Source organism: Capra hircus, chromosome 15 (assembly GCF_001704415.2).
Source record: "Capra hircus breed San Clemente chromosome 15, ASM170441v1, whole genome shotgun sequence".
NCBI classification, from domain to species: Eukaryota; Metazoa; Chordata; class Mammalia; order Artiodactyla; family Bovidae; genus Capra; species Capra hircus.
Genome location: NC_030822.1, coordinates 25,782,034 through 25,809,800, shown reverse-complemented (window position 1 = coordinate 25,809,800; position 27,767 = coordinate 25,782,034). Strand labels below are relative to the sequence as shown.

General features: G+C 37.3%; 1 protein-coding gene across 2 annotated transcripts in view; it reads left to right on the top strand.

The window, feature by feature from the left end:
- ANO3 (anoctamin 3) overlaps positions 1–27,767 on the top strand; it is a 292,092-nt gene that overhangs the window by 83,207 nt on the left and 181,118 nt on the right. Inside the window, exon 4 of one of the 2 annotated variants that reach the window (XM_005690016.3) lies at positions 13,167–13,285. In XM_005690016.3, the coding sequence (XP_005690073.1) occupies positions 13,167–13,285 (119 nt within the window). Of the gene's footprint in view, positions 1–13,166; positions 13,286–27,472; positions 27,701–27,767 lie in introns of those variants that run through there. The other variant, XM_013969793.2, reaches the window with a different exon arrangement.

The following is a 27,767-nucleotide window of genomic DNA, read 5'->3' as shown; positions in this document are numbered from 1 at the left end:
ATGTTAAAATGGTATAAAAATAACTTTTCCACTGATACCAATTTACTTACAATTACAAAAAAAAAAAAAAAGGAATTACAGGGAAAGACATTGTTCTTTAGTTTTGAAAGCCTCACAGTCGCTGTAAATCTTTTCAGCTTTTTATTAAGCACATTACATAAGTCATCTTGTCTCACTTTTCGAGTTATATTCAGAATGTAACACTGTTCACCATTGCTCTATTTGTTGCTACAACCTAATCCACTCTGCCACCATTTCTTGGGAGATAGTGTAATAACCTCCTAATTGGTCTTTCTGCTCCACCTCTTGCTTCCTTATAATCTATTTTCTACACAGCAATTATAGGAAGCTTTAATAAAAGAAATTAAATCTCATCATTTTTCTCCTCATATTCCTCCAGCTTTCCCATTACATTTAAAATGTAAATCTCCTACTTGGCCTTCAGAGGCCATATGAGATATCTGGGCATGGCCTCTTTAGGCCATTTCCTATTGCCTCTTCCCCCTTGTTGTTTTTCAGTTGCTCAGTCATGTCTGGGTCTTTTGTGACCCCATAGGGTAGCCACCAGGCTCCTCTGTCCATGGGATTTCCCAAGCAAGAATACTGGAGTGAGTTGCCACTTCTTTTTCCAGGGGATCTTCTGGACCCAGGGATTGAACCCATGTCTCCTGTATCTCTTGCATGGTAACAGGCAGATTCTTTACCACTGAGCCACCTGGGAAACCAATGCTGTAGCCAATTCAAGCTTCTGTTGCCTGTTGTTCTGATCCCAGGGCCTTCCATTGAGAGAAACCAGATTGACACAAACTTCACTTTATGTGCTCTAATCTTGATTTATTTTTCTTTTGAATACATAGAAAGTATTGCCTGAAATTCTGTGGGTTTTTTTCTCTCTCTTGCTGTTTCCAGAACACAGAGGCTTTGTTAACTTTCTTGATTCCTGTAGCCCAGAATCAAGAACATTATTTGGCACATAGTAGGGGCTCCAACAGATTCGGACACGATTGAAGTGACTTAGCAGCAGCAGCAGCAGCAGCAGCAGCAGCAGGGGCTCCAATAATATATTTAGAATCTGAAAAATGGATAAACGACACAGAGGCTATTGACATGCATATCTTTGGAGAGTTTGCTGTAGGATTTGCCCATTACTTTTCTCACCGTGATGTGATCCCTCAGTGTGATTTTCCTCACCTGTTAGAAATCATTACTGTGTTATTTTTCTCACTGATGACCTAATCTGAGTATATTCCTCTTTTTCATTTGGGTTGACAAACCTTCTGGGAGAGCATTTAAAGAACGGATAGTCACCATTCTCCTTAAGGAGGAAGACTATGACTTTCTAACATTACTCTTCTGTGAAGTCCTCCCTAACATTCAGAAGTTGAGATGAGGCCTTCTTTCTATTATTATAGCACTTTGAATATGGCTTTATGTACTCTTGGGCTTCCCGGATGGCTCAAAAGGTAAAAAATCTGCCTGCAGTGTGGAAGACCTCGGTTCAGTCCCTGCACTGGGAAGATCCCCTAGAGAAGGGAACAGCTACTTACTCCAGTATTTTGGCTTGGAGAAGTCCATGGACAGAGGAGCCTGGCAGGGTACAGTCCATGGGGTCACAAAGAACTGGACATAATTAAGCGACTTTCAGTTTTGGATTCCCTGGTGGCTCAAATGGTAGAGTCTGCCTACAATGCAGGAGACCTTGGTTTGATCCCTGGGTCAAGAAGTTCCCCTGGAAAAGGAAACGGCAACCTGCTCCAGTATTCTTGCCTGGAAAATCCCAGGAATGGAGGAGCTTGGCAGGCTACAGTCCATGGGGTTGAAGAGTCGGACAAGACTGAGCGACTTCACTTTCTTTCTACTTTCTATGTGTACTTATTTTGCTGCCCCTGCTGCTAAGTCGCTTCAGTCGTGTCCGACCCTGTGCGACCCCATAGACGGCAGCCCGCCAGGCTCCCCGTCCCTGGGACTCTCCAGGCAAGAACACTGGAGTGGCTTGCCATTTCCTTCTCCAATGCATGAAAGTGAAAAGTGAAAGTGAAGTCGCTTAGTCATGCCCGACTCTTAGCGACCCCATGGACTGCAGCCTACCAGGCTCCTCCATCCGTGAGATTCTCCAGGCAAGAGTACTGGAGTGGGGTGCCATTGCCTTCTCCACTCATTTTGCTAGATGATAACAATTGCTGTTTATATCTGTCCTATTCATTTTGCCTAGCATGTACCCTGTTTTCAGTGACAGATAGCTAGACAAATGATGATTGATTGAGTGAATATATGGAAAGATAGATGTGGGTAGAATAAACGCCAACACATTGACACGATGGAAAGTAGTTTATCCACAGAATTTCCTCAGTTGGGGGGTTGACTCAGTATAGCTCCAGCAGTACCTGTGCTGTGACTGGTTAGTGTCAGGACTTTAGAACATTGATACTGTTAGGGAGAAGCAGACAGCAAAAGAACAGCAAAGAATCAGTAAATCTGGGTCTTCTGCGTGTGTATGTATGTTCCTTCATTGTTCCCCTGAAACTATCATAGCATTGTAAAATGGCTATGTGTGTGAGTTTTAGTAACTCAGTCGTGTCTGACTCTTTGCAATCCTATGGACTGTAGCCTGCCAGACTCATCTGTCCATGGAATTTTCCAAACAAGTATACTGGAGTGGATTGCCATGCCCTTCTCTCGGGGAACTTCCTGACCCAGGGATAGAACCAGGGTCTCCCGCATTGCAGGTAGATTCTTTACCATCTGAGCCACCTGGGAAGTTAACCAGCTATATCCCGATACAAAATAAAAAAAATGTAAAAAAGACTGGGTCTGGATCTTTACCAGTACCAAACCTCTACATTTTTACTCCATTTTGTGTGTTTTTTTTTTTTATGTCAAATTTTGTATCTTTTCATTTTATGTATTTCTAAACTGATTTTTGTAGTTTTAGTTGATTTTACTACTTTTGTCTTTTAACTTCCTTGAAGTGAAGTGAAGTGAAGTCGCTCGGTCGTGTCTGACTCTTTGCGACCCGGTGGACTGTAGCCCACAAAGCTTCTCTGTCCATGGGATTCTGCAGGCAACAGTACCGGAGTGGGTTGCCATTAACTTCCTTACTAGATTTATAAGTAATTAATTCACTACCTTTTCTCTGTATTTACCTTTGGCAGTGAGATTCTTACTTACCTATTGTCTCCAAGGGAAGAAATCTCATTTAGCACCGAGTTTCAGGTTGATTGGAGACCATGGCCTCAGACAGTCTCTGTTAAAGTATGCAAATACATACAGTTTCTGTGGGGCTGCAATCCCAAACCCTACAGTCTTCAGAAAGGAAATCTGAGGGTGGCCTTGGGAGACTGTTAACAAAAATCAGAGCTCCAGATCAGTGTGTAAGCTATTATCAAGTTGAAGTGAAGCAAAGGGGTTGGATAGGATGCTCTCTCTCTACTTCACTGGAAGTACCTCCATAGACTCTAGATGTGTGAGAAACCTTAAGCCTATCCCTCAGGCTGGAGCTCCAACATAAATAAAGAGGCTTTTCACAGGAAGGTGGGGATGTGTTTCAGTCTGTGGTCTGTGCATTGCTCTGAGGGTAGTAGCCTGCCAAGAACTGTCTCTGATTGTAACAGTCTGGTGGAGACCAGAAACTAGCCTCTTTGGCTGCCAGGGTTACCTGATCAATAAATACCACCAGTGTTCCTGTTGGCTTTCCTGAGTCAGCTGCAAGCTGGGCAGTCTTGCAGGAAAATGCCTTGCCTGTGCTCGCCTGCAGGTCTCCGTGATGCAATGAGAGAGTTCCTTGAAGAGCTTTGGAACACGTTCACATTTAAGTTGCTAACATGGGATGTTATATTTGAGCCTCTTGATTACCACAAAGCAAAAATGCATAACACTAAAGACCATCATTGAGCCACAAGGGGAGAATGCTCTTGTTCCCTGGACCCAGACAGCAGGTGAGGGAGTGTCACACTGCATGAGCTTTTTGGTTTCAGCAAGGCAGTGGGACAGTGCAGTTTCAGCAAGGCAGTGAGGCAGTGCAGAGACTGCTTTCCCCACCTGTCCTAGCAAGGCAGCAAGAGGGTTTAGCTTGCCTGCTTGTGCTAGCTTCTCTGGTAGCTCAGACGGTAAAGAATCTGGCTGCAATGCCAGAGACACAGGAGACATGAGTTCGATCTCTGGGTTGGGAAAATCCGCTGGAGAAGGGAATGGCAACCCACTGCGATATTCTTGCCTGGAGAATTCCATAGACAGTCCATGGGGTCGCAGAGTCAGACACAACTGAGTGACTAACACTTGCACTTTCACTTGTGCTATCAGGGTGGGTAGAGAGTGCAAAAACCGTGCCCACTAACACCTCTGCCTCTGGAGAGAGTTTCGGCTGTTTCTGCAGATGCTTTAAAATTAGCAGGTGAATCTCCTTCACATATAGGCTAGGCACTTTTTAAACTGCTGCTGACATGAATGAGACCACATGCAAGCCCTTTAAAAGGTGAATCTCAGTTCCCTTTGGGTCCTTTGAATGTCTTCCCATTTATTTCCTTGCCAGGTGTTTTGGGGCCTTTTCTTCTGCTGCAGATCCCAAGGGCTGAGGTGCCTCGTGTAAGGCACAAATCCCTTGCTCCTCTGAGAAAAATACTGAACTGAGGAGATCCCTCCCTGTTGTGTGTCACTACGCTGAGAGTGGGGTTTTGGAAGGACTGTCAAATACGGTCTCTCCTACCTTTCTTGATGTGGTCCTTTTATCTTTTGTCATGGAGGAGCAGTTCATCTGGTTTACAGCTATTTCTCAGAAGAAACTGATGCATATGTAACTACCCCAGAAAGAGGTGGGTCCATCTTCCTATGCTGCCTTCTTGAACCTAATAACTGTTGTTTTAATCTTCAGCCTCAGCTACTCTGGCAGTCCTAAAACATGCTGACATTAGTAATGAATGGGAAGGTTACACAGTTGAAACACTAATATGATCATTTACACATACTGAAAATTGTTCGAAAGTTTCACCACCCATTTCCAGATGCTTAAGCAAGTATAATACAATGTAACAACATAATGAAATAAAATAGCATTATAATAAAGAAAAGTGGCTGAGATGGAATAACTTGGTTATTAAAATTACACTCCTAGAGATGGCTCTAAAGTTTATGTTGCAATCTTAGTAGCCTCCTATATTGATCAGTCCCTTTTGTTTTGGTGCTGGTTTACAAGCAAAATTTAGAAGACTTACTGGATTCCCACTTGACTCAACAAAAGTTTTTTTTCATAAATCATATTATTGGTGATTGGAAAAAAGATATTTAGATTAAATTTTAAATTGTCCATTGGCATACTTAAGGTAATTACATTGTTTCTTCCCCATTTAGGCTTTAAAAGGGAAGATAAGGTTTTTTTGTTTGTTCCAAATTACATAATTTGTTTTGTTGATTCTAAATATTTGAGTTGCGAATTTAAGAAAAACCAAAGGAAGGAAATATATTCAATACTTCAATATTTATGTATACAAGTCACATTTTTAAATTGTCCTTCAGTTACTCAGTCATGTACAATTCTTTGCAACCCCATGGACTGTAGCACGCCAGGCTTCCCTGTCCTTCACTGTCTCCAAGAGTTTGTTCAAACTCATGTCCATTGAGTCAATGATGCTGTTCAACCATCTGGGTTGCCCCCTTCTCCTCCTGCTCTTGATCTTTACCTGCATCAGGGTCTTTTCCAGTGATTTAGCACTTCACATCAGGTAGCCAAAGAATGGAGTTTCAGCTTCAGCATCAGTCCTTCCAATGAATATTCAGGACTGATTTCCTTTAGGATTGACTGGTTTGATCTCCTTGCAGTCCAAGAGAGTCTCAAGAGTCTTCTCCAGAACCATGGTTTGAAAGCATCAATTCTTCAGCACTCTGCCCTCTTTATGGTCCAACTCTCACATCCATATATGACTACTGGAAAAACCATAGCTTTGACTAGATGGACCTTTGTTGGCAAAGTGATGTCTCTGCTTTTTAATACACTGTCTAGGTTTGTCATAGATTTTCTTCCAAGAAGCAAGCATCTTTTCAATTTATAGCTACAGTTACCATCTGCATTGATTTTGGAGCCTAAGAAAACAAAGTCTGTCACTGTTTCCATTGTTTCCCCAACTATTTGCCATGAAGTGGTGGGACTGGATGTTATGATCTTAGTTTTTTAATGTTGAGTTTTAAGCCAGCTTTTTCACTCTCCTCTTTTACCTTCATCAAGAGACTCTTTTGTACCTCTTCACTTTAGATTATTCTGTTTAATCCTTGGAATGAAAAGATTTTATTACCCCAAATTTTCATATTAAGAAACTGACTCACTGCCACTCAGCTAATAAATGGCATAACCAGAATTTAAACTTGGCTTTTATGGAGCCAGTATTAGTTATCTTTCCATTACATCAGACTCTCTGCTTAACATACTAAGTGATTTTCTTAAGCTTGAAGAATCTTGATTTTTGTTTGTTTGTATTTTATTATAATGGATTTATCGAGTTCCAATTCACCTTGACCATAAAATTCACCTACTTTAAGTAGTGGGTGAAAACTCAGTGGTTTTTAACATATTCTCAAAGATATGTACCCATCACCACAGTCCATTTTAGATCATTCCTGTCACCTCAAAAAACATGTACACCCCTGGTGGATTCATGTTGATGTATGGCAAGACCAACACAATATTGTAAAGTAATTAACCTCCAATTAAAATAAATAAATTTATATTTAAAAATAAAAAGAAATTCCATACCTATTAGCAGTCCAGGTTTTGCTGGACTGGTTTTTGCTGGGTCAGGTTTTGCTGTAATTCAGTAATTCAGCTGAACAAAATTCAATTCTATTGATTAAACCATATTTTATTTATCCATTCATGAGATTGTGGACATTTGTATTGTTTTGACTTTTTGGCTATTATGAACAATGCTTCTAGGAGCATTCATGCACAATTTTTTGGTGAAATTATGTTTTCATTTCTCTTGAGTATTATCCCTAGAAGTAGAATGCAAGATCATGTGGTGACTCTGTTAAAAATTTTGAAGACCTGCCAGACTGTTTTCCACAACAGCTTCACCATTTTTCATCCTCATCAGCAGTATATAAAGATTCAGTTTCTCAACATTCTCATCAACACTCTTTTTTATTACATGCTGCTGCTGCTAAGTCGCTTCAGTCGTGTCCGACTCTGTGCGACCCCATAGACAGCAGCCTACCAGGCTCTGCCGTCCCTGGGATTCTCCAGGCAAGAACGCTGGAGTGGGTTGCCATTTCCTTCCCCATGCATGAAAGTGAAAAGCCAAAGTGAAGTCACTGAGTCGTGTCCACCTCTCAGCGACCCCATGGACTGCAGCACACTACATCCTAGTGAATATGAAGTGTCTCATTGTGGCTTAGATTTGCATTTCCCTGAGCAGGAATCATGTTGAACACCTTTTCATGTTATTTTTTCCTTTGAACCTCTTGTATATTTTTTCAAAGAAATGTCTGTTCAGATTTTTTGCCCATTTTCAAACAGGGTTGTTTGTCTATTATTCAGTTGTAAGAGTTGTATATACATATATACAAGTCCCTTATTCGATATATAAATTGCAAACATCTTCTCATATTCTGAAGGGTGTCTCTCTTTCTTGATGGTATTCTTTAAAGTACAGATTTTTAATTTTGATAAAATCTAATTATCTATTTTTTAAGAGTGTATGTCTTTCTAGCAGTCAGTTACTGGAGAGCAACAGTAGTTTCATTTGTCATAATCAAAATTACCTGTTTCTACTATACCAGACAGAAATGTTTTTGTTTTTTGAAAGTCTGTTTTTCTTAATTATCAAATTTACTGGATTTTAAGACACTAGCAATTGTGAAAAGCATCATCAAATTAATAATCACTTTTAAGAAATATGGATTGTTGCTCTTGTTCAGTTGCTCAGTCATGTCTGACTCGTGACCCCATAGACTGCAGCATGCCACGCTTCCCGGTCCTTCACTGTCTCCCGGAGTTTTCTCAAACTCATGTCCATTGAGCTGATGATGCCATCCAACTATCTTATCCTCTGTTTTCCCCTTCTCTTCCGGCACTCAATTTTTCCCAGAATCAGGGTCTTCTCCAGTGACTTGGCTGTTTGCATCAGGTGGCCAGAGTATTGGAGCTTCAGTTTCATCATCAGTCCTCCCAATGAATATTCAGGGTAGATTTTCTTTAGGCTTGACTGGTTTGATCTCCTTGCTGTCCAAGGGACTCTCAAGGGTCTTCTTCAGCATCACAATCCAAAAGCATCAATTCCTTGGTGCTCAGTCTTCTTTATGGTCCAACATGGACTGTTGACCCCATCCTGATTTCAGAAATGCTAAAATGTGGGGGAAAAGCATCTTAAGACAATGAAATATGTAATTGGTTTTGTAATTTAGTGTTGTTGAAATTATTCAATTTGTTTGAATTTTAAATGATCTTTACCACGTGGGGCATATTTCACACAAACAAGGGTCTGTGTCCTCGATAAGAACCAAAACACATTAATAGGTTTTGCTTATATTTCAGATAATTCTTCTAATGGAAGAGGGATTCACTTTATTAATCATATGCAATGTGGTCCTCTTAACTGTCACAGATGTTTATTGGTGTTAATACCAACTGCAGTTTTTTCTTTAATTATGCTATTTATGATACACATAAACTTCTGGCAAGAATAGTAGAAAAAGGTCTAGGGTGAGGGGAAAACTACCATTCTTCTGTCAAAATAGGAAAATGTTTCACATTCTTAACATACTGCAGTTGTCACTCTTTGTCCTTAAGTTTGCATAGTATCACAAAAGTTTCATTCATAAGGGAAAGTATATTTGAAATGAAATACATCAAAATTAAGAGAAACAGAAGTTTAGCTTAATATTGTGTTTTAAACATTTCTATACGTTTTCAGTCTGTAAAATTAGCAATTTAACAGATGGAAAATATTCCCACATCTATTCATCAATTTATTCAACAGATACTAAATGCTTACAAGATGCTAAACAGTAAGCTAAATAATCGGTGTGAAAGAGTGAACAAAACAGTCACCTCACCAATAGCACTTACAGTGGAAGAGATAGATGACCATCTATCAGTACTCTCTCTCTCTACATATACACTTTTTTCTTTGTCCTTTATATGAACACCAACACAAATATATGCATGTAGAACTTGTACATATTCATTATGTATATATACACACACATATATGCATATGCACATGATATATATTCATATGTATATAGGATAAACGTATACCACGTTATGTATCTATATCATAACAATGTCAGTTGCTGATATATATGTACATATATAGTATGTATGTTTTGCATATGTGTGTTATCATGTTATGTCAGGTGCTAATAAAAGTAATAAAACTTTATGAGAAGACAGAGAACTATGGAAAGTTCTACTTTAGAAACAGTGGTCAACAAGAGGTTCTCTCACGTGATGATGTGAGCAGAACTCTGGATGAAAAAAGTATTGAGCATTCTTGCAGAGAGAGGAGCAAGTGCAAAGGTCCTGTGGTGAGAGTATATTTTTCATCAGGGAACGGGGCAGCTGGATTGGAGGGAGGGAGGGTCGGGTTTAGGACAGGGACAAGATGTGGTAGGAAGAAGACTAATATTTCATACATGTCCTAATGGGACCATGGCTTTTACTTAGAGCTACAAAATTATTGGAGAGTTTTGAGTAAAGGTTAATGTAATTTAACCTAGGTTGTAAAAGAGCTACTCTGCCATGTAATAGAGACAAGAGATAGAAATGGGAAGATCAGTAAGGGAGGCTCTTACAGACTCAAGAGAGACTGACAGCTTGGATTAAGAAACTATTATCAGATATCGGCAAAGGATCAGTTTCTAGATATAATTTGAAGATGTTTCAGATAAGATTTGTTGAACATGTAAATCCATTTATTCAGCAAATATATAGTCAATGACAGCTAAATGTCCTTAGTTGTTCTGGATGTTAGGGATGAAGCAGTGAACAGAAAGACAACAAAGGTGAAAAAGTAAAAACTCAGTGCACAAATACCTTACTGAGGGAAACAGATCATAAATGAAGATAAATAAGGGAAATTATACAGCCATTTAGGCAGTTATATGTGCTAAAGAAGTGAGGCATAGTAGAAAAATTATGTTTTGTGCTAAATCAACACAGTTTGCTTAAGGAACAGACATGGTGATAAGAGAAAATGAGGAGTCAGGATTCTGGCCTGTGTTGATGGAAGAATTGAGTTGCTGTTTATTAAGGTGGCAATGGTTTCTATACTGTAGTGCCCATAGGCTTGTTGAACATGCTTGTGAAAATAGATTTTCTTTCTTTCAGATTATAGCTTTAGGATTACCCTCCAGTCTTTCTGTTAAAACATATTGACACATTTTGTTCCAAAAGTTTACTAACTTATTATGTTGGTATTATGTTGGATCAAACCCATGTCTCCTGCATCTCCTGCACTGGCAAATTCTTTACCACTGCACCACCTGAGAAGCTCGTACCTAAGTCTTGGGAAACATTATAGCATGTTCACAAACATCAGCTTTGGCACCAACTGGGATGTGTTTGATGTACCCCTTAATGGTTCAGCAACTTTGCCATGCTACTTAATTTGCATATGCCTTAGTTTATGTATTATTGTGTAGATAAAAATCATACACACTGCTAGAGTTGTTATAAGGATTAAAGGAAATTATATGTGTAAAGTTTCTGGCTCTTAGTATACGCTCAGCAAATATTAGTCATCCATGAGTGATAGCTATTATTAATAGGTATATAGGTGTAGGTCAAATGCCTAGAGCATGTTAATGTAATTGGTAGTTAATTATATCCTAAGGTGTATAATGATCTGTTCATTCTTAGTTCATACTGCTGCTAATAACTTGATACTGCTAGCTATGCATCACATGCCATATGTTATAGTAGATTTTAAGCATTACTAATAAAAGAACATTCAGAAAATGAAGATCATGGCATCTGGTCCCATCACTTCATGGGAAATAGATGGGGAAACAGTGAAAACATTATCAGACTTTATTTTGGCGGGCTCCAAAATCACTGCAGATGGTGATTGCAGCCATGAAATTAAAAGATGCTTATTCCTTGGAAGAAAAGTTATGACCAACCTAGATAGCATATTGAAAAGCAGAGATATTACTTTGCCAACAAAGGTCCATCTAGTGGAGGCTATGGTTTTTCCAGTGGTCATGTATGGATGTGGGAGTTGGACTGTGAAGAAAGCTGAGTGCTGAAGAATTAATGCTTTTGAACTTTGGTGTTGGAGAAGACTCTTGAGAGTCCCTTGGACTGCAAGGAGATCCAACCAGTCCATTCTGAAGGAGATCAGCCCTGGGATTTCTTTGGAAGGAATGATGCTAAAGCTGAAACTCCAATACTTTGGCCACCTCATGCGAAGAGTTGACTCATTGGAAAAGACTCTGATGCTGGGAGGGATTGGGGGCAGGAGGAGAAGGGGACGACAGAGGATGAGATGGCTGGATGGCATCACCGACTCGATGGACGTGAGTTTGTGTGAACTCTGGGACTTGGTGATGGACAGGGAGGTGTGGCGTGCTGCGATTCATGGGGTCGCAGAGTCGGACACGACTGAGTGACTGGACTGAACTGAATAAAAGAAACTAATGCATGTAGTATAAATAAAATTTTTTATTTTGTTACAATACTGAGTCACATGACTGAACTCTTGAAAGAAGTATGGATGGTTTTCTGTGTCAAAATTTGTTGTTGACAGGTTAAGGACAGATTGAATAAAATAATTACAATAATTCCATTTGATTTATTTGAAAAAACTAAATATTTAGGAATCTGTGTTTTTTTTTTTACTGGTTTAAATGCAATTTATTATTAAGATTCATTTCACTTGCTTTTTACTTTTTAATGTAGATACTAGAACATTTAAATTACATTTCTAGTTCATTGTTATGTCTTGCAAAATAGTGATATCATATAGTAATGCCATAAAGAACATTAGAAGTATAATTAGTGTACTTTGAACAAGGTATGAAGATTAGAAAATAGTATTTTTACCAATATTAAAGATAAATGTACTGTAATTTTGTAAGAGAATGCCCTTATTTTTTATATATAAATTCATTTATTTTAATTGGAGGTTAATTACTTTACAATACTGTATTGGTTTTGCCATACATCAACATGAATCTGCCACAGGTATACATGTGTTCTCCATCTTGAACCCCCCTCCCTCCTCCCTCCCCTTACCATCCCTCTGGGTTGTCCCAGTGCACCAGCCCCAAGCATCCAATAACATGCATCGAACCTGGACTGGCGATTCATTTCATATATGATATTATACATGTTTCAATGCCATTCTCCCAAATCATCCCACCCTCTCCCTCTCCCACAGAGTCCGAAAGACTGTTCTATACATCTGTGTCTCTTTGAATCTGTTTTTTACTTTGGAGAGAGATTTGTATCACCTAGAACACAAACTTTGTGAAATGTGTCACTAGTTCTTAGTGATGTTTGCAACCATCAGGATATTTTCTATTTTATACTCTTTTACATTGATTATATCTTGCTCATTATTCATATAATGTGCACATATAATTTCTTGTATGTGTTACCCTTTTTGATTTTTCCAGTGGTAATTACCATATTTCAATGTTCTTGCTCCTTTTTTACTGTTGTGGTTTCATTTCAATCTCCCAATACTTTTTAATCTTTCTTATAAAGTTTGTTAGCATTTCTTATATGATTTCTTAGACTTCTTATTCTTTTAAGTCAAGTTCATATTTATGAAGCAGCTTTTTAAAAAAATGACCAAAATCTGTAGTCTTTTAAATTAAGCAGATAAATGTGTAAAATTTGCCTTAAAAAGTAAAATTGTATTGAATTCTTACAAATATCTCCATTTTCAAGTTCAAAAGAGATAACATCCAGTTGCATTTGCATGACTTTAACTTTGTTTTCAAATGTTTAAGTACACTAAATGACAGAGATGCATTTCATTTTTTTCTGAAAGTTACTGGCAAGATTCTATATTATTACCTTTTTTTGCTTATTTATTGGATATATGGGTCCTATGAAAATTATACTTGGTTAAACCTTGAGAAAACATGGAAGAAAAGAGATTATTATATTTAAGGAGAAATAAAAGAAAGAAGGATAAAAATGGATGTAATTTTCTCTTTCTCTTTTCTAGACCTAGGAAAAGATAAGGATTACACGGATGAATCAGAGCATGCTAATTATGACCGATCTCGCCTCATTAAAGACTTTGTTCCTAAAAATAATTCTGAACCGAAGCCCAGATTGCCTAAGGTAATGCAAACTAAACAGTCTATAAGTCATTGAGGACTCTAACATCTAAATCCACACAGTTCTTTTTAATTTCAGTTGATATTTCCTGGAGAGAATGAGGCTGCACAGGACTCAAAACTGAGAAGTTATGTGTAGACATCATATCCATTTATATTATCAAACAGAAATTTATAAATATTCTGAAGCATAAAATTATTCAGTAATTTTTTAGAGGTTTATTCCATCTTCTTTCTTGTTTTATGAAAGACACCATGGTTTGGTGAGAACATGAATTTTATTATCAAGTGGGCCAATATTTGAATTGCAGTTCCAATACTTATACTTGTGGTAACTTGAGCAAGTCAATCAAACTCACTTAGCCTTGTTTTCATTGTTTGTAAAATTAGAATCATGTTGTCAGCTTGACAAGTTTTTTGTTTTTCTTCAAGTTTTGTTGAGATATAATTGATACAGCGCTTTATAAGTTTAAGGTATACAGTATAATTATTTGACTTACATATATCATGAAATGATTACCAGAATTATTTGAGTGAACATTCATCGTCTCATATAGATGCAAAATCAAAGAAACAGAAATATATATATATTTCTTATAATAGGAACTCTTAGAATTTACTCTTAGCAACTTCCACATTCAGCATACAGCAGTGTTCATTATATTTATCATGTGTATAGTCCATGGGGTCGCGAAGAGTCAGACATGATTGAGTCACTTTCATTTTTCACCATGTAAAGATATAATGTAGTTATTGACTCTATTCCCCACACTGTGTATTTCATACCCATGACTCAGTTATTTCGCAACTGGAAGTCTGTACCTTTTAATCTCCCTTACTTCTTTCCTCCCCTCCTCCCCCTCCCCTGTGGCCATCACCTGTTCACTTGTCTGTCCTATCTGTCTATAATTCGGTTTTATATTTATCCTTTTATTCCATTTTTAGATTCGACATGTCAGAGAAATCATACAGTGTTTTTCTTTCTCTGCCTGACTTACTTCAGTAAGCATAATGCCCTCTAGGTCTCTAGGTCCTTCCGTGTTGTCACAAACGGCAAGATTTTACTTTTTATGGCTGAGTAATATTCTGTATGGGCTTCCCTGGTGGCTCAGAAGTAAGAAATCTGCCTACCAATGCAAGAGATGTGGGTTCAGGCCCTCAGTTGAAAAGATCCCCTGGAGAACCTTTTTAGTTTATTGATAGTTTCTTTCACTGTGCAAAGGATTTTTAATGTAATGTAGTCCCATTTGTTTATGTTTTGCTTTTGTTTCCCTTGTCTAAGGAGACATATGTAGAAAATATCATTGAGATTAATGTCAAAGAGCATGCTGCCCATATTATCTCCTAGAAGTTTCATGGTTTTGGGTTTGCCTTTACATCTTTAATCCATTTCTAATTTACTTTTGTGAATGGTGTGAGAAAGTAGTCCAGTCTGATCTTTTTGTGCATAGCTGTTTGGTTTTACCAACATCACTCCCTGAAGAGAATGTCTTTCCCATTGTGCGTTGCAGCCTCCTTTGTCACAGGTTCATTGTTCTGTGTTGCAGCCTCCTTTGTCACAGGTTCATTGTTCTGTGTTGCAGCCTCCTTTGTCGCAGGTTCATTGTTCTGTCCCGCTGATGTGTGTGTTTGTTTCTGAGCCAGCATATGGTTCTGATTACTTTAACTTGTAGTGTAGTTTGAAATCACAAAGCACGATTCCTCTAGGTTTGTTCTTTCTCAAGATTGTTTCTGGCTATTTGGGCGTCTTTTGTATTTCCATACAAATTTTAGAATTATTTGTGCTAGTTCTCTGAAAAATGCCATTGGTATTTTGATAGCGATTGTGTTGAATCTGTGGGAAGCCTTGGGTAGTACTATCATTTTAACATTATTAATTCTTTCGGTCCATAAGTACGGTACTAATGTATCTTTCCTTCTGTGCATCTGGTCTTTAGTTGCTTTCCTCATGTCAGTTTTGCAAGTATGTCTTTTACCTCCTTAGATAGACTTATTCCTAGATGTTTAATTTTTTTTTGATGCAACTGCAGATGTGATTTTTAAAAAAAATTTCTGTTTCTTTTAGTTGATTTGTTGTTAGTATGTAGAAATACAACATATTTCTGTATATTAAGTTGTAGCCTACAGCTTTACAAAATTTCATATCATCTGCAAATATTGACAGTTTTATTTCTTCATTCCCATTTTGGATTCTTTAAGCCTATTTTTATTGTCCGATTGTTGCGGCTAGAACTTCCAATACCGTGTTAAATAAAAGTGGTGAGAATAATCAGCCTTCTCTTGTCCCTTAACAAATGCTTTCAGCTTTCCACTGTTGAGTATGATGTTAACTGTGGGTTTGGCATATATGTTGAAATATGTTCCCTGTATACTTGTTTTGATGGGAGTTTTTATCATAAATGGATGTTGAATTTTGTCAAAGAACTTTTTCTGCATCTATGGAGCTGATTATATAATCCTTATTTTTCAGTTTGTTAATGTGGTGTATCACACTGCTTTGCAGATTTTGAAACATTATGAAAGGTTTCCATAACAACTTGGATGTTGAGAATACTGTGTTGAAACTATAATTCATCAACAAATCACTGGGTTGGGGTTCAGTTTTAAAAATCTCTGGTTCCAGAAATCCCACCATCCCTCAAAATTCTTTTGTGGGTTCTTCAAAGTATCTGAATAAAGTCATCCAGCACCAAATACCATCATCCCCTTTGATGCTTTCCAAGATAAATATTGACTCAGTCCAAATTCACTTCATTTTTTTCTTAAATTGCTTATTGATTAAAGTGGGAATACCTTAGTAAAAGAAATTTGGATGTTAACATAAGGAATGACTTAACTTTTAGTTGTCACTGCATGGACAATAACCAATAATCATTTCCTTGAAAATATCTTTTTCTGTGATATTTGATTTGGTTTGACCTGGATTGACTTTACAAATCCCTTCATTACTACAAGTGTGTTAGTAACGAAATATGGCACAATTTAAATCTTACTGTTATAATGATTCTGAGTTGAAATATTTGTGCCAGTTTTATTCATTCATCTCTGGTTTGATTTTGTTAGGTAAGGATGCTATTTTGTGCTGATATTTCTTAGATTGTCTTCACAAATCGGTAGTTTATCTCCCGATGTTTACTTCATCTGCCTCTCTATGTACTATCTGATTGGCCCTGTGGATGTTTGGAGGGTCGAGTGGCTCAGTGGTCAAGAATCCACTTGCCAATGCAGGAGACACAGGTTCAACCTCTGGGTTGGGAGGATTCCCTGGAGAAGGAACTGGCAATCCACTCCAGTATTCTTGCCTGGGAAATCCCCTGGACAGGGGAGCCTGGTGGGCTATAGTCCATGAGGTCACAAAGAGTTGGACATGATTTAGCAACTGAACAATAACAAACAACAACTATCTCTAAAGCATTGTTCCAAGAGACTTGAGCCTGAGAGAAGCCATAAGAAAAATTGAGGAAAAGCAGATATTCTACTTTAAGATACTTTTAGCACCACTGAGTAGGAACACAAACATGATATGCTTAAAATAATAAAAAAATGCATTAAGATTAAATAAAATTTGTGTTATCTGCTGCTTTAAAAATTAGCACGTGCCACCATGTTTTCTTCCCTCTATGATTTCAGTCTCTTTCCATTCTAATGCCTTCCTTCCCACCTCTTTGGCTTCCTGGTAGCTCAGTCAGTAAAAAATCTGCCTGCAGTGCAGGAGACCTAGGTTTGATCCCTGGATGGGGAAGATCCACTGGAGAAGGAAAAAGCAAATCACTCCAGTATTCTTGCCTGGAAAATCCCATGGAAAGAGGAGCCTGGTGGGATATATAGTCCATGGGATCACAAGAGTTGGACATGACTTAGCAACTAAACCACCACCACCAATGATACCTTCCACTCCATTTCTGCTCAACAGTCACCAGTTCCCAAATCTCTAAACTTGACTGGCTGCTACTGCTAAGTTGCTTCAGTTGTGTCTGACTCTGTGCGACCCCAGAGATGGCAGCCCACCAGGCTCCCCTGCCCCTGGGATTCTCCAGGCAAGAACACTGGAGTGGGTTGCCATTTCCTTCTCCGATGCATGAAAGTGAAAAGTGAAAGTGAAGTCGCTCAGTCGTGTCTGACTCCTAGCGACCCCATGGACTACAGCCCACCAGGCTCCTCCATCCATGGGATTTTCCAGGCAAGAGTACTGCAGTGGGGTGCCATTGCCTTCTCAAACTTGACTTGAACTTTAGAATATTCAAGTTAAGAAGCAATAATTAAACCTGCATACATCTTTTGTTTTTTTGACAGCAAAATAAAGAGAATGATGTGTGATGATGGTCGTCCAGTCCAGTCATCCTAACCTAATGTCCCGTTAGTTCTATTACACTTCTATTTAAATTTGAAAATGTGCATCACCTGGAAGTTTTTGGATTCACTCTTCTATCTTCTATGAAAATATGTCCACTTTCATCCTTTGTATAGGTTAAGGCGTAGCACAAATCCAACTTGAATAAATAGTTCTATTCCAAAAGAAGAAAAAAGATGTTTAAAATACATTTAGCTAGGCTACTTGCTTGCAAAGCTTATCTATAAATGAAAGGCAAAATAATCTTCTTAGGTGTATTCTTTGTGTACGTTTATCAGAGAGAACCTCAAAAAAGCAATGACCTATATATCTAGTGTTTGAACAAGCATCTGAGCAACCTTAGTTTATAACTCTGCTGTTGTAGTTCAGTCACTCAGTCATGTCTGACTCTTTAAGACCCCAAGCACTGCAGCATGCCAGGCTTCCCTGTCCTTCAGTATTTACCAGGAGTTTGGTCCAACCCATGTCCATTCCGTCGGTGATGCCATCCAACCATCTCATCCTCTGTCGTCCCCTTCTCCTCCTGCCCTCAATCTTTCCCAGCATCAGGGTCTTTTCTAATGAGTCAGCACTTTGCAATAGGTGGCCAAAGTATTGGAGCTTCAGCTTCAGCATCAGTCCTTCCAATGAATATTCAGGACTGATTTTCTTTAGGACTGACTGGTTGAATCTCCTTGCAGTCTGGACTCTCAAGACTCCAGCACTACAGTTTGAAGTCATCAATTCTTTGGTGCTCAGCTTTTTTATTTTTCAGCTCTCACATCCATGCATGACTACTGGAGAAACAATAGCTTTGACTATACAGACCTTTGTAGGCAAAGTAATGTCTCTGCTTTTTAATACGCTGTCTAGGTTTGTCACTGCTTTTATTCCAAGGAGCAAACGTGTCTTAACCTCATCTTTAACCTTCAACAAGAGGCTCTTTAATTCCTCTTCACTTTCTGCCACAAGGATGGTGTCATCTGCATATCTGAGGTTACTGATATTTCATCCCATCATCAAATGATATGCATATATATGTGTGTACGTGTATGTACATATATTTTAAGTTGGCTCTTAGGAAATTGACAACATTCATTCACTTGTGACCTACAAAATAGCAACTTTCATATGGTTCAAATGAGCACATATTGATCTCTATGTATCTAGTTGTATGGCTGAAGATCTGTGCATTGTGTTATTTGCTTGGGATAACTGTACTGGTTGCAACCTGTCCCATGGATGTTATACAGTGTAACTGATATTTTATTTCTTCACAAAAGTTATTCAATTGCATTTTAGAGATGAAAAAACAAGTTTATACAGAGTCAGCAGAAAGAGAACAAAGATTCACAGAGGAAAATGACTCCTAATGTAAACTACATTGTAAATCATGACAAGTGTTAGGTTACAGAAAACAAATAAAAATTTCTAACAGGATTTGCCATCATCTATAAAACTAGGTTCTAGGAAATAACTCTAAATATGTCAAAGTGGTGTCTTACATTGAATTTATGAAGACGCCCTGTTGAGTTTATCAATAGTAAGAAAAAAATAGATAAATGTAGAAATCCATCTGGCTAGTTTGCTAGTTATTGTATAGGTAGACTATGCATCTGCTTGAGAATTTGTTTTGAGAGCCATTGTACAAATATTTCCTGAATGATCTTGAGTCAGTGTGGTGAATTTTGCTTTGACCATATATCCACTGCTTCTGATAATTTTGTAAGTCAAATATATTTGTAAGATACTATAGGTTGCTCTAGAATTATCTTCAGTAAGATGAATTATTTCTTTAGAATGTTTTCTTCAAGTTATTAACTTTAGGCACATATCATTTACACTAAAATTCCTTAATGTTTCAGAGATTAAACTCATGTGATACTGATATCTACTATGATAAAATGACATTGATAAGTTAATAGGATATATTTTTATTTATTTTTAACCCACTGTGAGCAGAGTTTGACACCACAGGACAGAGGACAGATAAAGATGGCAAACATGGACAGGTCTTGCTGTCCATGTAGTGGGATACAGTTCAGGAGGTGGGCATGCATACACATGGAGAAAGCTAAGAGGCTCTAGAAATTAGAGATGATATTAGATATGGGATAAGTCTAGATTTAACTAGCCTCAAGCTCTATAATAAAAGCCGTATTTAAATATCTCTGGGGCATTGCAGTAGATAGAAAATTGGCCACAGCCCTTCCCTCTTCCCTATACCTACAATATTTTCCATGGAACTTGCAGGTTCTCCCATCCAAGAGGTACACTCTTATTGGACTTGCCTCAGGCTTTGCTCTGATCAATAGATTGCCTGCAAAGTGACCATGTCCTGGTGCTGAACCTTGAACTCGGAAGATCGTGCACTCCCATTATTCCTCTTGGGACTCTGCCTCCATCATAGGAATGTCAGAGCCACCCTGCAAGAGCATAGTAAGGCCATGTGGACTGAAGCCTAGTGAGTCCAGCTGTCCCAGCTGACACAGAGGTGTGCAAGAATCCAGCTAGAACCCACAGAAGGTCTAGCTGAGACCGGGAGAACTGCACAACTGGGCCCGGCCTGCTCACAGATTCCTGAGCTAAATAAAAGTTATTTGGGGATGGTTTATTTCTCCACAATAGATATTGGAGCCATCAATGTTAGAGGGTAGTGTATTTGCTGACACCAATGATTGTAAATGTACAGTGAATTCTTTCTCATTGGAAAGGAAACATTTGCAAAATTGTCCCTGAGTTTTCCACATATACCCATGCTATCCATTTAATTCTATAGAGCCCAAGAATATCTTAATGTCATAACCTAAATCACGAGAAATCTAGGAATCTAACATTTTCTTAAATTATCTTTTCTTAATAAAACTTTATTTACAAAAGTAGTTTTTTTATACCTTTGAATCAGTGCAGAATTCCAAGATTACCTTCCATGAAACCATATGTGTATTGTTAGCAATGTTCCAAACACCCATTGAAATTGGTGAAGAGCTAGCTTTTTTAAAAGCAAGTTTATTTCCTGACAAAAAGACTCTGTCGCACATGTGTAGACAAGAAAATTGAGGGAGAAAATTAATAATGTAATCTGAGTAAAGTAGCAATTCTATGGATTTATAGACTGGAGCACCTGGGCAGATTGCAAGCAAAGTTTTAGAGGAGAGAGGGATTCTTTTTGAGATGATTTCAGTAAATATTTCCTATCTCTGTCTCATTAGTATAGAGAGAACTATGAATAACGCATGATGATGAGGTCCTACAACCAACTGGATGGTTCTGAGAAACAAAATCCCTTTCTCCATCAAGGAATCATAGACTTCATACCAGCTGAGACTTCTAGATGTGGACAGTATACAGAGAATGCCTGTGATTAATCTAGGTTAAAAGGAATGAAGTTGTGAAGCAGAATCAGTGGCTTGTGTCCTAGGCATTCATTAATGAAGAGTTTACTGCTGCTACTGTCCCTCAGGATGCCAAAAATAACTATAGAAGTTGCTAATAATGTCTGAGAATATAAATCTATATTTCAAATTATAGTGACCCCTCCTCTTAAGAGACTTTGGGGATCATATTAGATGGAAAAGGGGTTATAGATCAGGAAAATCTTGATATGAATATTTTAGCAGTTCATTAAATTTGAATCACAAGGCCATTCATTTTGACTGTGTCTATTGGCATTGGCAGATGGTGTTCATCTTTAACTAAATTGGTCACAGAAATAATTTTCTGTTAAGGCTGGAGAAGCACAGATCATATAATGGTGGGGTGCAGGCAGATGGTCTCTGTGGTCTCTACAGTGTACCTTTCCTGTGGACGCTGGCAGTTGTTTAATTCAATTCAATGGTTCTTTGTCTCCAAATAATCTATAGGTGTTACTATTCTGAATTTGCACACTATGCCCCAGTAGTTGTTAAATAATATTAATTTAAAATATAAGGTAAATGACTAAACTTGACCCAGTGTGGCTGCTTCAGCTAATGAGTATACATGAATTTAAATACTAATTATTTGCATTTATAGAGATAGTCTCTAAAAAAATGCTAATATTTCCCAAACTTAGGACCTGAGATAATACTTGTTTATATTTAATAATTTCATTGTGGAAACTGTACCCTAAATATTTAATTATTATTTAAACCATGGGACATGCAGGAAATCATTTTGGTTTCTTTATGTTTTTGCCAGTATTTTAAATTTATCTTCTTCCCTAGTTTTAAAAAGACTCCTTTTTAATCAGTCTAACAAATACCTGATCTTGTTTGCAGACTCTTTGATACTGAGGAGAGCGTTATCTTCCCTGTGGCCATAGAAGGCATGTCCCTCCATTGTGCTGTTTAATCACTTACCTTGACCCTCAGAAGCCCTCATCAGAAAATGATGAGGCTGTGTTCTATACTTGCTAATTGCCAGTGTATATTTTCCCTAAGATTTATCATAAGATTTTTATAGAACCCCTCCACATTATCTATGAGTTGTTTAAACCCAAATGTGTTCATGTGTTCGTGTATGTATTGTGATAAAAGTAGCGTTTCAAATTGTAAAGACATCAATCTTTTAAAAAATGTGCAAATATTCTCACAGTAACTGATCAGTAATTTAGAAGAGGTTAAAATGGTTTCAGGCTTCCCACGTGGTGCTAGTGGTAAAGACCCTTTCTGCCAACACAGGAGACATAAGAGATATGGGTTCGATCCCTGGGTCGGGAAGATCCTCTGGAGAAGGGCATGGCAACCGATCCAGTATTCTTGCCTGGAGAATCCCACGGACAGAGGAGCCCGGTGGGCTACAGTCCATAGGGTGGCATAGAATCAGACACGACTCAGTAGGCACACAAAATGTTTTCAGACGCCTACCTCACATCTTACACCAAAATGAATCGAAGAACCAAATAGCTAACCAATTCAAAATTGTATGTGTAAAAATAAAACAGGCATTTTTTTTTTTTCTAATCACAGACTGGAAAGATGGCTTCTCTAAAGGGATTTTCTACACAAGCAACAAAATTAATCATGGAAATCTTGATGGAGTTGACTAGATACTTACTAGTATTAAAATTACAATAGCGTTAAGAAGAAAGAGATAAACTTAAAATTCTACATATAGAATATAGTAGAATAAAGCAAAGGTTGGTTCATATTCTTAGTCTACAAAGACATCATAGCAATATAATTGATAAATGTACAAGTAAAAAAAATCATTGAAAAACAATACAGTTTTAACATGTAAAGTGATTAGCAGAACTAGTAATTGCAGAAATACAAAAGTAAGCAATTTTTAAAACCAAATTATAATTTAAAAAATAAAACTCAGGATTGATACTATAAACTGTCACTTTTATTTTATATTTTGTTGGTAGATATGTACGTTGATCCAGATTTTCTGGAAAGTAATTTGACAATAAGGATTAAAAACCTTAAAATAATCTTTCCTTTGACCCACTTCTAGGAACTTATTCAGAGAATGTAATTAGATGTTAGCCTAAATAATTATTTAAAGATGTTTCTCACACTGTAATTTGTAAGGGAATTGTGGGGGAGGGAATATAAAGCGTTTAAATGTTCAAGAGTAAAAAATGAAATTAAAAGTAGTGATGCCTTTAAATAAGGTGATACAAAATAAGTCCCCAGTTATTTAAGGATGATGTGAAATGATCACAGTGTATACTTATGTAATAAGAAAATGGTTTTAAAAAACAATATATGCAGTTTGATACCATCTATATAAAAGTAATATAGCTCTTTTTCATAAATAAGACTATATTAGCATTGTGTGCAAAAAATTAAACTGACTGGTCAAATTCACATGAAGTTTATTTCACATATTCTTATATGTAAGCTGTTAAGTATTACACTATTATAATTCCTATTTTAAAAAATCTCACACAACTAGTAAATGGGCAGATGCAGAATTTATTTATTTATTTATTATTATTATTTTTTTGTTTAGAAGTTACTTACATTTTATTTAATTCGCAAAACAGAATTTAAGACAGTCTGAATATTTTCTGCATATGTTAATTTTTTCTAGACAATTTAACATTTAATTTTCAACAGAAATATCAATTATTTCACTTTATGATGGAAACACAGCGTGAAGAAATTTTCACTTTTGGACAGATCTTTATACATGACCTTAACCAGATTAATATATGTTTTTAAATGATTGAGGTATTATATACCACCTTTTAAGAAAGAAATTCAAATGTCATGTATACAGTCAAGTAGCATCAAAAATACCAGAGTAAAATCAAATATGAAAGCATATAGCATTATAGTTGGAAATTGAGTACTTTAAAGAAGACAGGATAGATTTTCTGGTGATATATTTATCTCATCCTCCATATCTCTAATTACTTTTGATTAAGTTCTTCAAATCAGTTCAGGGATAATACATAAGAAACACCACTTAAGAAAGAACTGATTAAATGCTATTTGAAAAAACATGTCTTTAGAGCAGAACTATTTTTTAAAACATTCTAGAAATTTATTTATTAAGACAAAATTGTCTAATAGATAACTCTGAAGTAGATGAAACCCTTTATGGCAGAAATTTTATAATGCTGAGTAGAATTATCAGACATTCTTGAGTCTTCTTTTTTTTTTTTTTTGATTTTGTTTTTTTTTTAAATAAGATGCTTCTGTTTCCTACAACTGCTTTTCCACTTTGCTATACTGGTGAGATAAGAGCAATTCAGGACTTCAGCTTTTCAATATGTTAACTGTCATTAAACAGAAGTGCACTGTCTCTCTCTCTATATATATACACACACACACATATATATATATAATCTAATTATCATAATAATGAAAGTGAGTAGTAGTCTCATTTTACTAATGAAGAAAATAAGATTTAAAGAGGTAAGTTTTTTGCCCAGTCTCTGAACTAGGCAGGAGCAGAGTTGGACTGTAGCATCTCTTTATCTTCAGTACTCTATGCTTTTCTGACTTCACCTTAATAGTTAACTATAATAAACATACTCATATATTAATCATATCTTTCAAAAATCCTAAAATGTTGCTCTGAAGGAGGTAGTTCTGTATTTTAATATTGTGTGACTAACCCTCTACATCCCAGGAGTGGACTGACCTGTTTGTAATTTACTCTTGTATCAACAAAATAAAAATTTATAGGGAGTTTGTTACAGACTTAATATTTCTAGAAAAAGTAGCCACAGAGGAGGATGTGTATACTCCTTGGTGTTACATAATAATCAGTGATCTAAATGTTTTCAAATGCATCTGCTACACAGTATGGGAACTACCCTCGTAAATGAGGGAAAAAAATAAACTACACAAAACTCTCCTCCTCCACAAAGGCCCCTACAGCTATGTCTAGAGCAGGAGGCTAGGAGATCAAGAGACATTTAATTATGAGAGTAGATTCAAGTGAGGGATGGCTTTGTTGGGACTGTTGTCTTTTTGTTCCCTTAGAGACTATATGGGGAAAATGTGCCTATTTAGAAAGTCGTCTTATTTCATAAGCTATACAAGAAAACAAACAAAATGCCATAGATGTTTGCTCTATCCTGGAACTAATGTCTCGGTAATTAGACACAGAACAGGCTTCCTCAATCACCAGCTTACTGTTTGTCCCCACGAGTATTTAGCTCATCTTGGGAGATCTCCTAAGCCTCCCTGGAGGACTTTAGCTCTAAAATGAAAGCTGTAATAACTTGTCTGCAGAATTTTATATACGTTTATGGGACATGAAAGCAAATTTAACAAATTAATGTGTGGGCACACCAGTTAAATGGTGCAGAGAATTCTTCTGCTTGGGTCAGTCAATGATAGACTCACATCAAACTCTTTCTCTACCTGCTGAGATGTGAGGGCAGCCAGTGAAATCAGATAAAAACTAATGCTATTTGAACACAGCTGAAGTCAAGTCTACTTCATTAATCTCCTAATTTGAGGCTCTCCAGGTTGTGTGTGTAGCAGAAGGAACACTGGACCGGGAATTGGAACATTAATAAAAATAACATTAAATAATTACAACAGCTAACGTCTATTAAGGATCCTTCAGAGATTTTGTTGATGACCTACCTCCATTTTATACTTGCAACTCTTAAAAAGTTGGGTATATTTTTACCCCATTTTCAGAGGTGAGGAAATGGAAGTTGGGAATGGCTAAGTATCCTTTTATCATATAGCTAGGTAAGCAGTCGGCAGGAAGTTTATAGATGCCACCTCACTGCTAAGCTCTGTGCTATGCTGAACAGCGTACTGGAGGTGTGCACAAGGGCCTGTAGAACCCATGAGACAATTAGAGATCATGTTCACCTCACTCAGGAATTTTCATGTTCACTAGGGACCATGGATATTGTGCTTTCATCAATGTTTTCTGTTTAAGAAGAAAGTATGAAATTGAGGTTCCTATGCTCAGATCCTCGGAGAAGGCAATGGCACCCCACTCCAGTACTCTTGCCTGGAAAATCCATGGATGGAGGAGCCTGGTAGGCTGTAGTCCATGGGGTCGCTAAGAGTCGGACACGACTGAGCGACTTTACTTTCATTTTTTACTTTCATGCATTGGAGAAGGAAATGGTAACCTACTCCAGTGTTCTTGCCTGGAGAATCCCAGGGACGGGGAAGCCTGGTGGGCTGCTGTCTGTGGGATCGCATAGAGTCGGACACGACTGAAGCAAATTAGCAGCAGCAGCAGCATGCTCAAATCCTAATAAACTGAAATACTCACCCCTTTTCTGCTGCTCAGAGCCCTTCACTGCCCCATGCCCTTTGCCTCCATTCACATCACACTCCTTCCTGCCACCAAATGTGTCCATCAAAATATGACCATTATGAGCCACTATCACTATTTGAAAAGGGAAGAAAATATCAACAAAATTAAGTACTCTCGTGTTTATTAAATAACTTCTGAAACTTGTAGAATTAAAAAAAAATTGTCTTGTGACTGTTGACTTCTTTGCAAGGTGCAATTCAAGATTCCAGGTGAGGATCCCAGTCATGGAGACCTGCATGATTTTATTAACCCCTTGATGACACAGACAGTGTAGACATCGGGATTACAGTAATCTTCCATTTGTTGTTTAAAGGTTTCAAACTCTTGAGTGACATTAAAATGATCTGTTATGTGGGATTAACTGGAAAATCCATTTTTAGCATGCTGATTAATTCAGGGCTATATCCATTAAGTGGCTGATTCTTAGTTCACTGTCTTGTCAGTCTCAATGACAAACTATCCTGTGGAGGTTTTCTTGACAGAAATAAGTGTAACCTTCTGTTGCATCTCAACCTGTCAGTGTTTATCACAGAGGGGCAAAATTTTTCAATTCTATTTATTCATTTATTTTTTTTTAGGTAACAATTACTTCTGTTGCTTTCGGGTTACGATCACTTCATCATTTTCATCCCAGAGCCAATATAATACAATGTCAAGTAATAGATATAGGATTTTTCAAAAACTACAAATGGTTCTGTTGTAATTTTCTCTAGTGAAAAAGAAAATGTGGCCATTCACATGAACTGGAAAAGAATATATAGCCCCACTTGGCTATCAAAAAATTACCTATAAAAAAAAAGTTCACTAATAAAAAAAGTTTTTGTTTGTCAGACCACTATTATTCAGGCTGAAATATACCTCCCACCTTTTATGTTAATCTGCCCAACTAATTCAAATAACCTAAGAATATGCAATAGATCATTAAAAATTGACAGTAAAATCATCAAAATGTCACTGACATTATATAACTAAATGCCATTTAGATGAATCATACGTAGACACTGTTAAGCAATGAGACACAAAGGCAGCCCCCTACTCCACCCCATAACCACTCCCCCTTAAAATAAAGTAATAAAAAAACACAGAAGTTCTTATAAAGAGATGATGTGTTATCTTTTTCCCCCTTTTAATCATTATTCAGATTCAGGCATCTAAAGAGTTGTCTAAAAACCCTCCAGTCAAATGCTTTGTGCAGCATTCAATATGTAACACTCTAGCTAATGGAAAAAGCAGGCGGTGGAAGGGAGAACTTTCTGTTGTTAAGCTGAAGAGTGCTTCAAAGAAGATTGTCATTTGAAACTCTGTTGTCAGCAATGAAGGATTCCAAATGCAGCTGAACCCAGAACTCTGACTGTGGTATGTTTAAATAAGTATATCAATCTAGGAATTCTATTTTCCTTTTCTGTTTCCTTAAAAATATGTA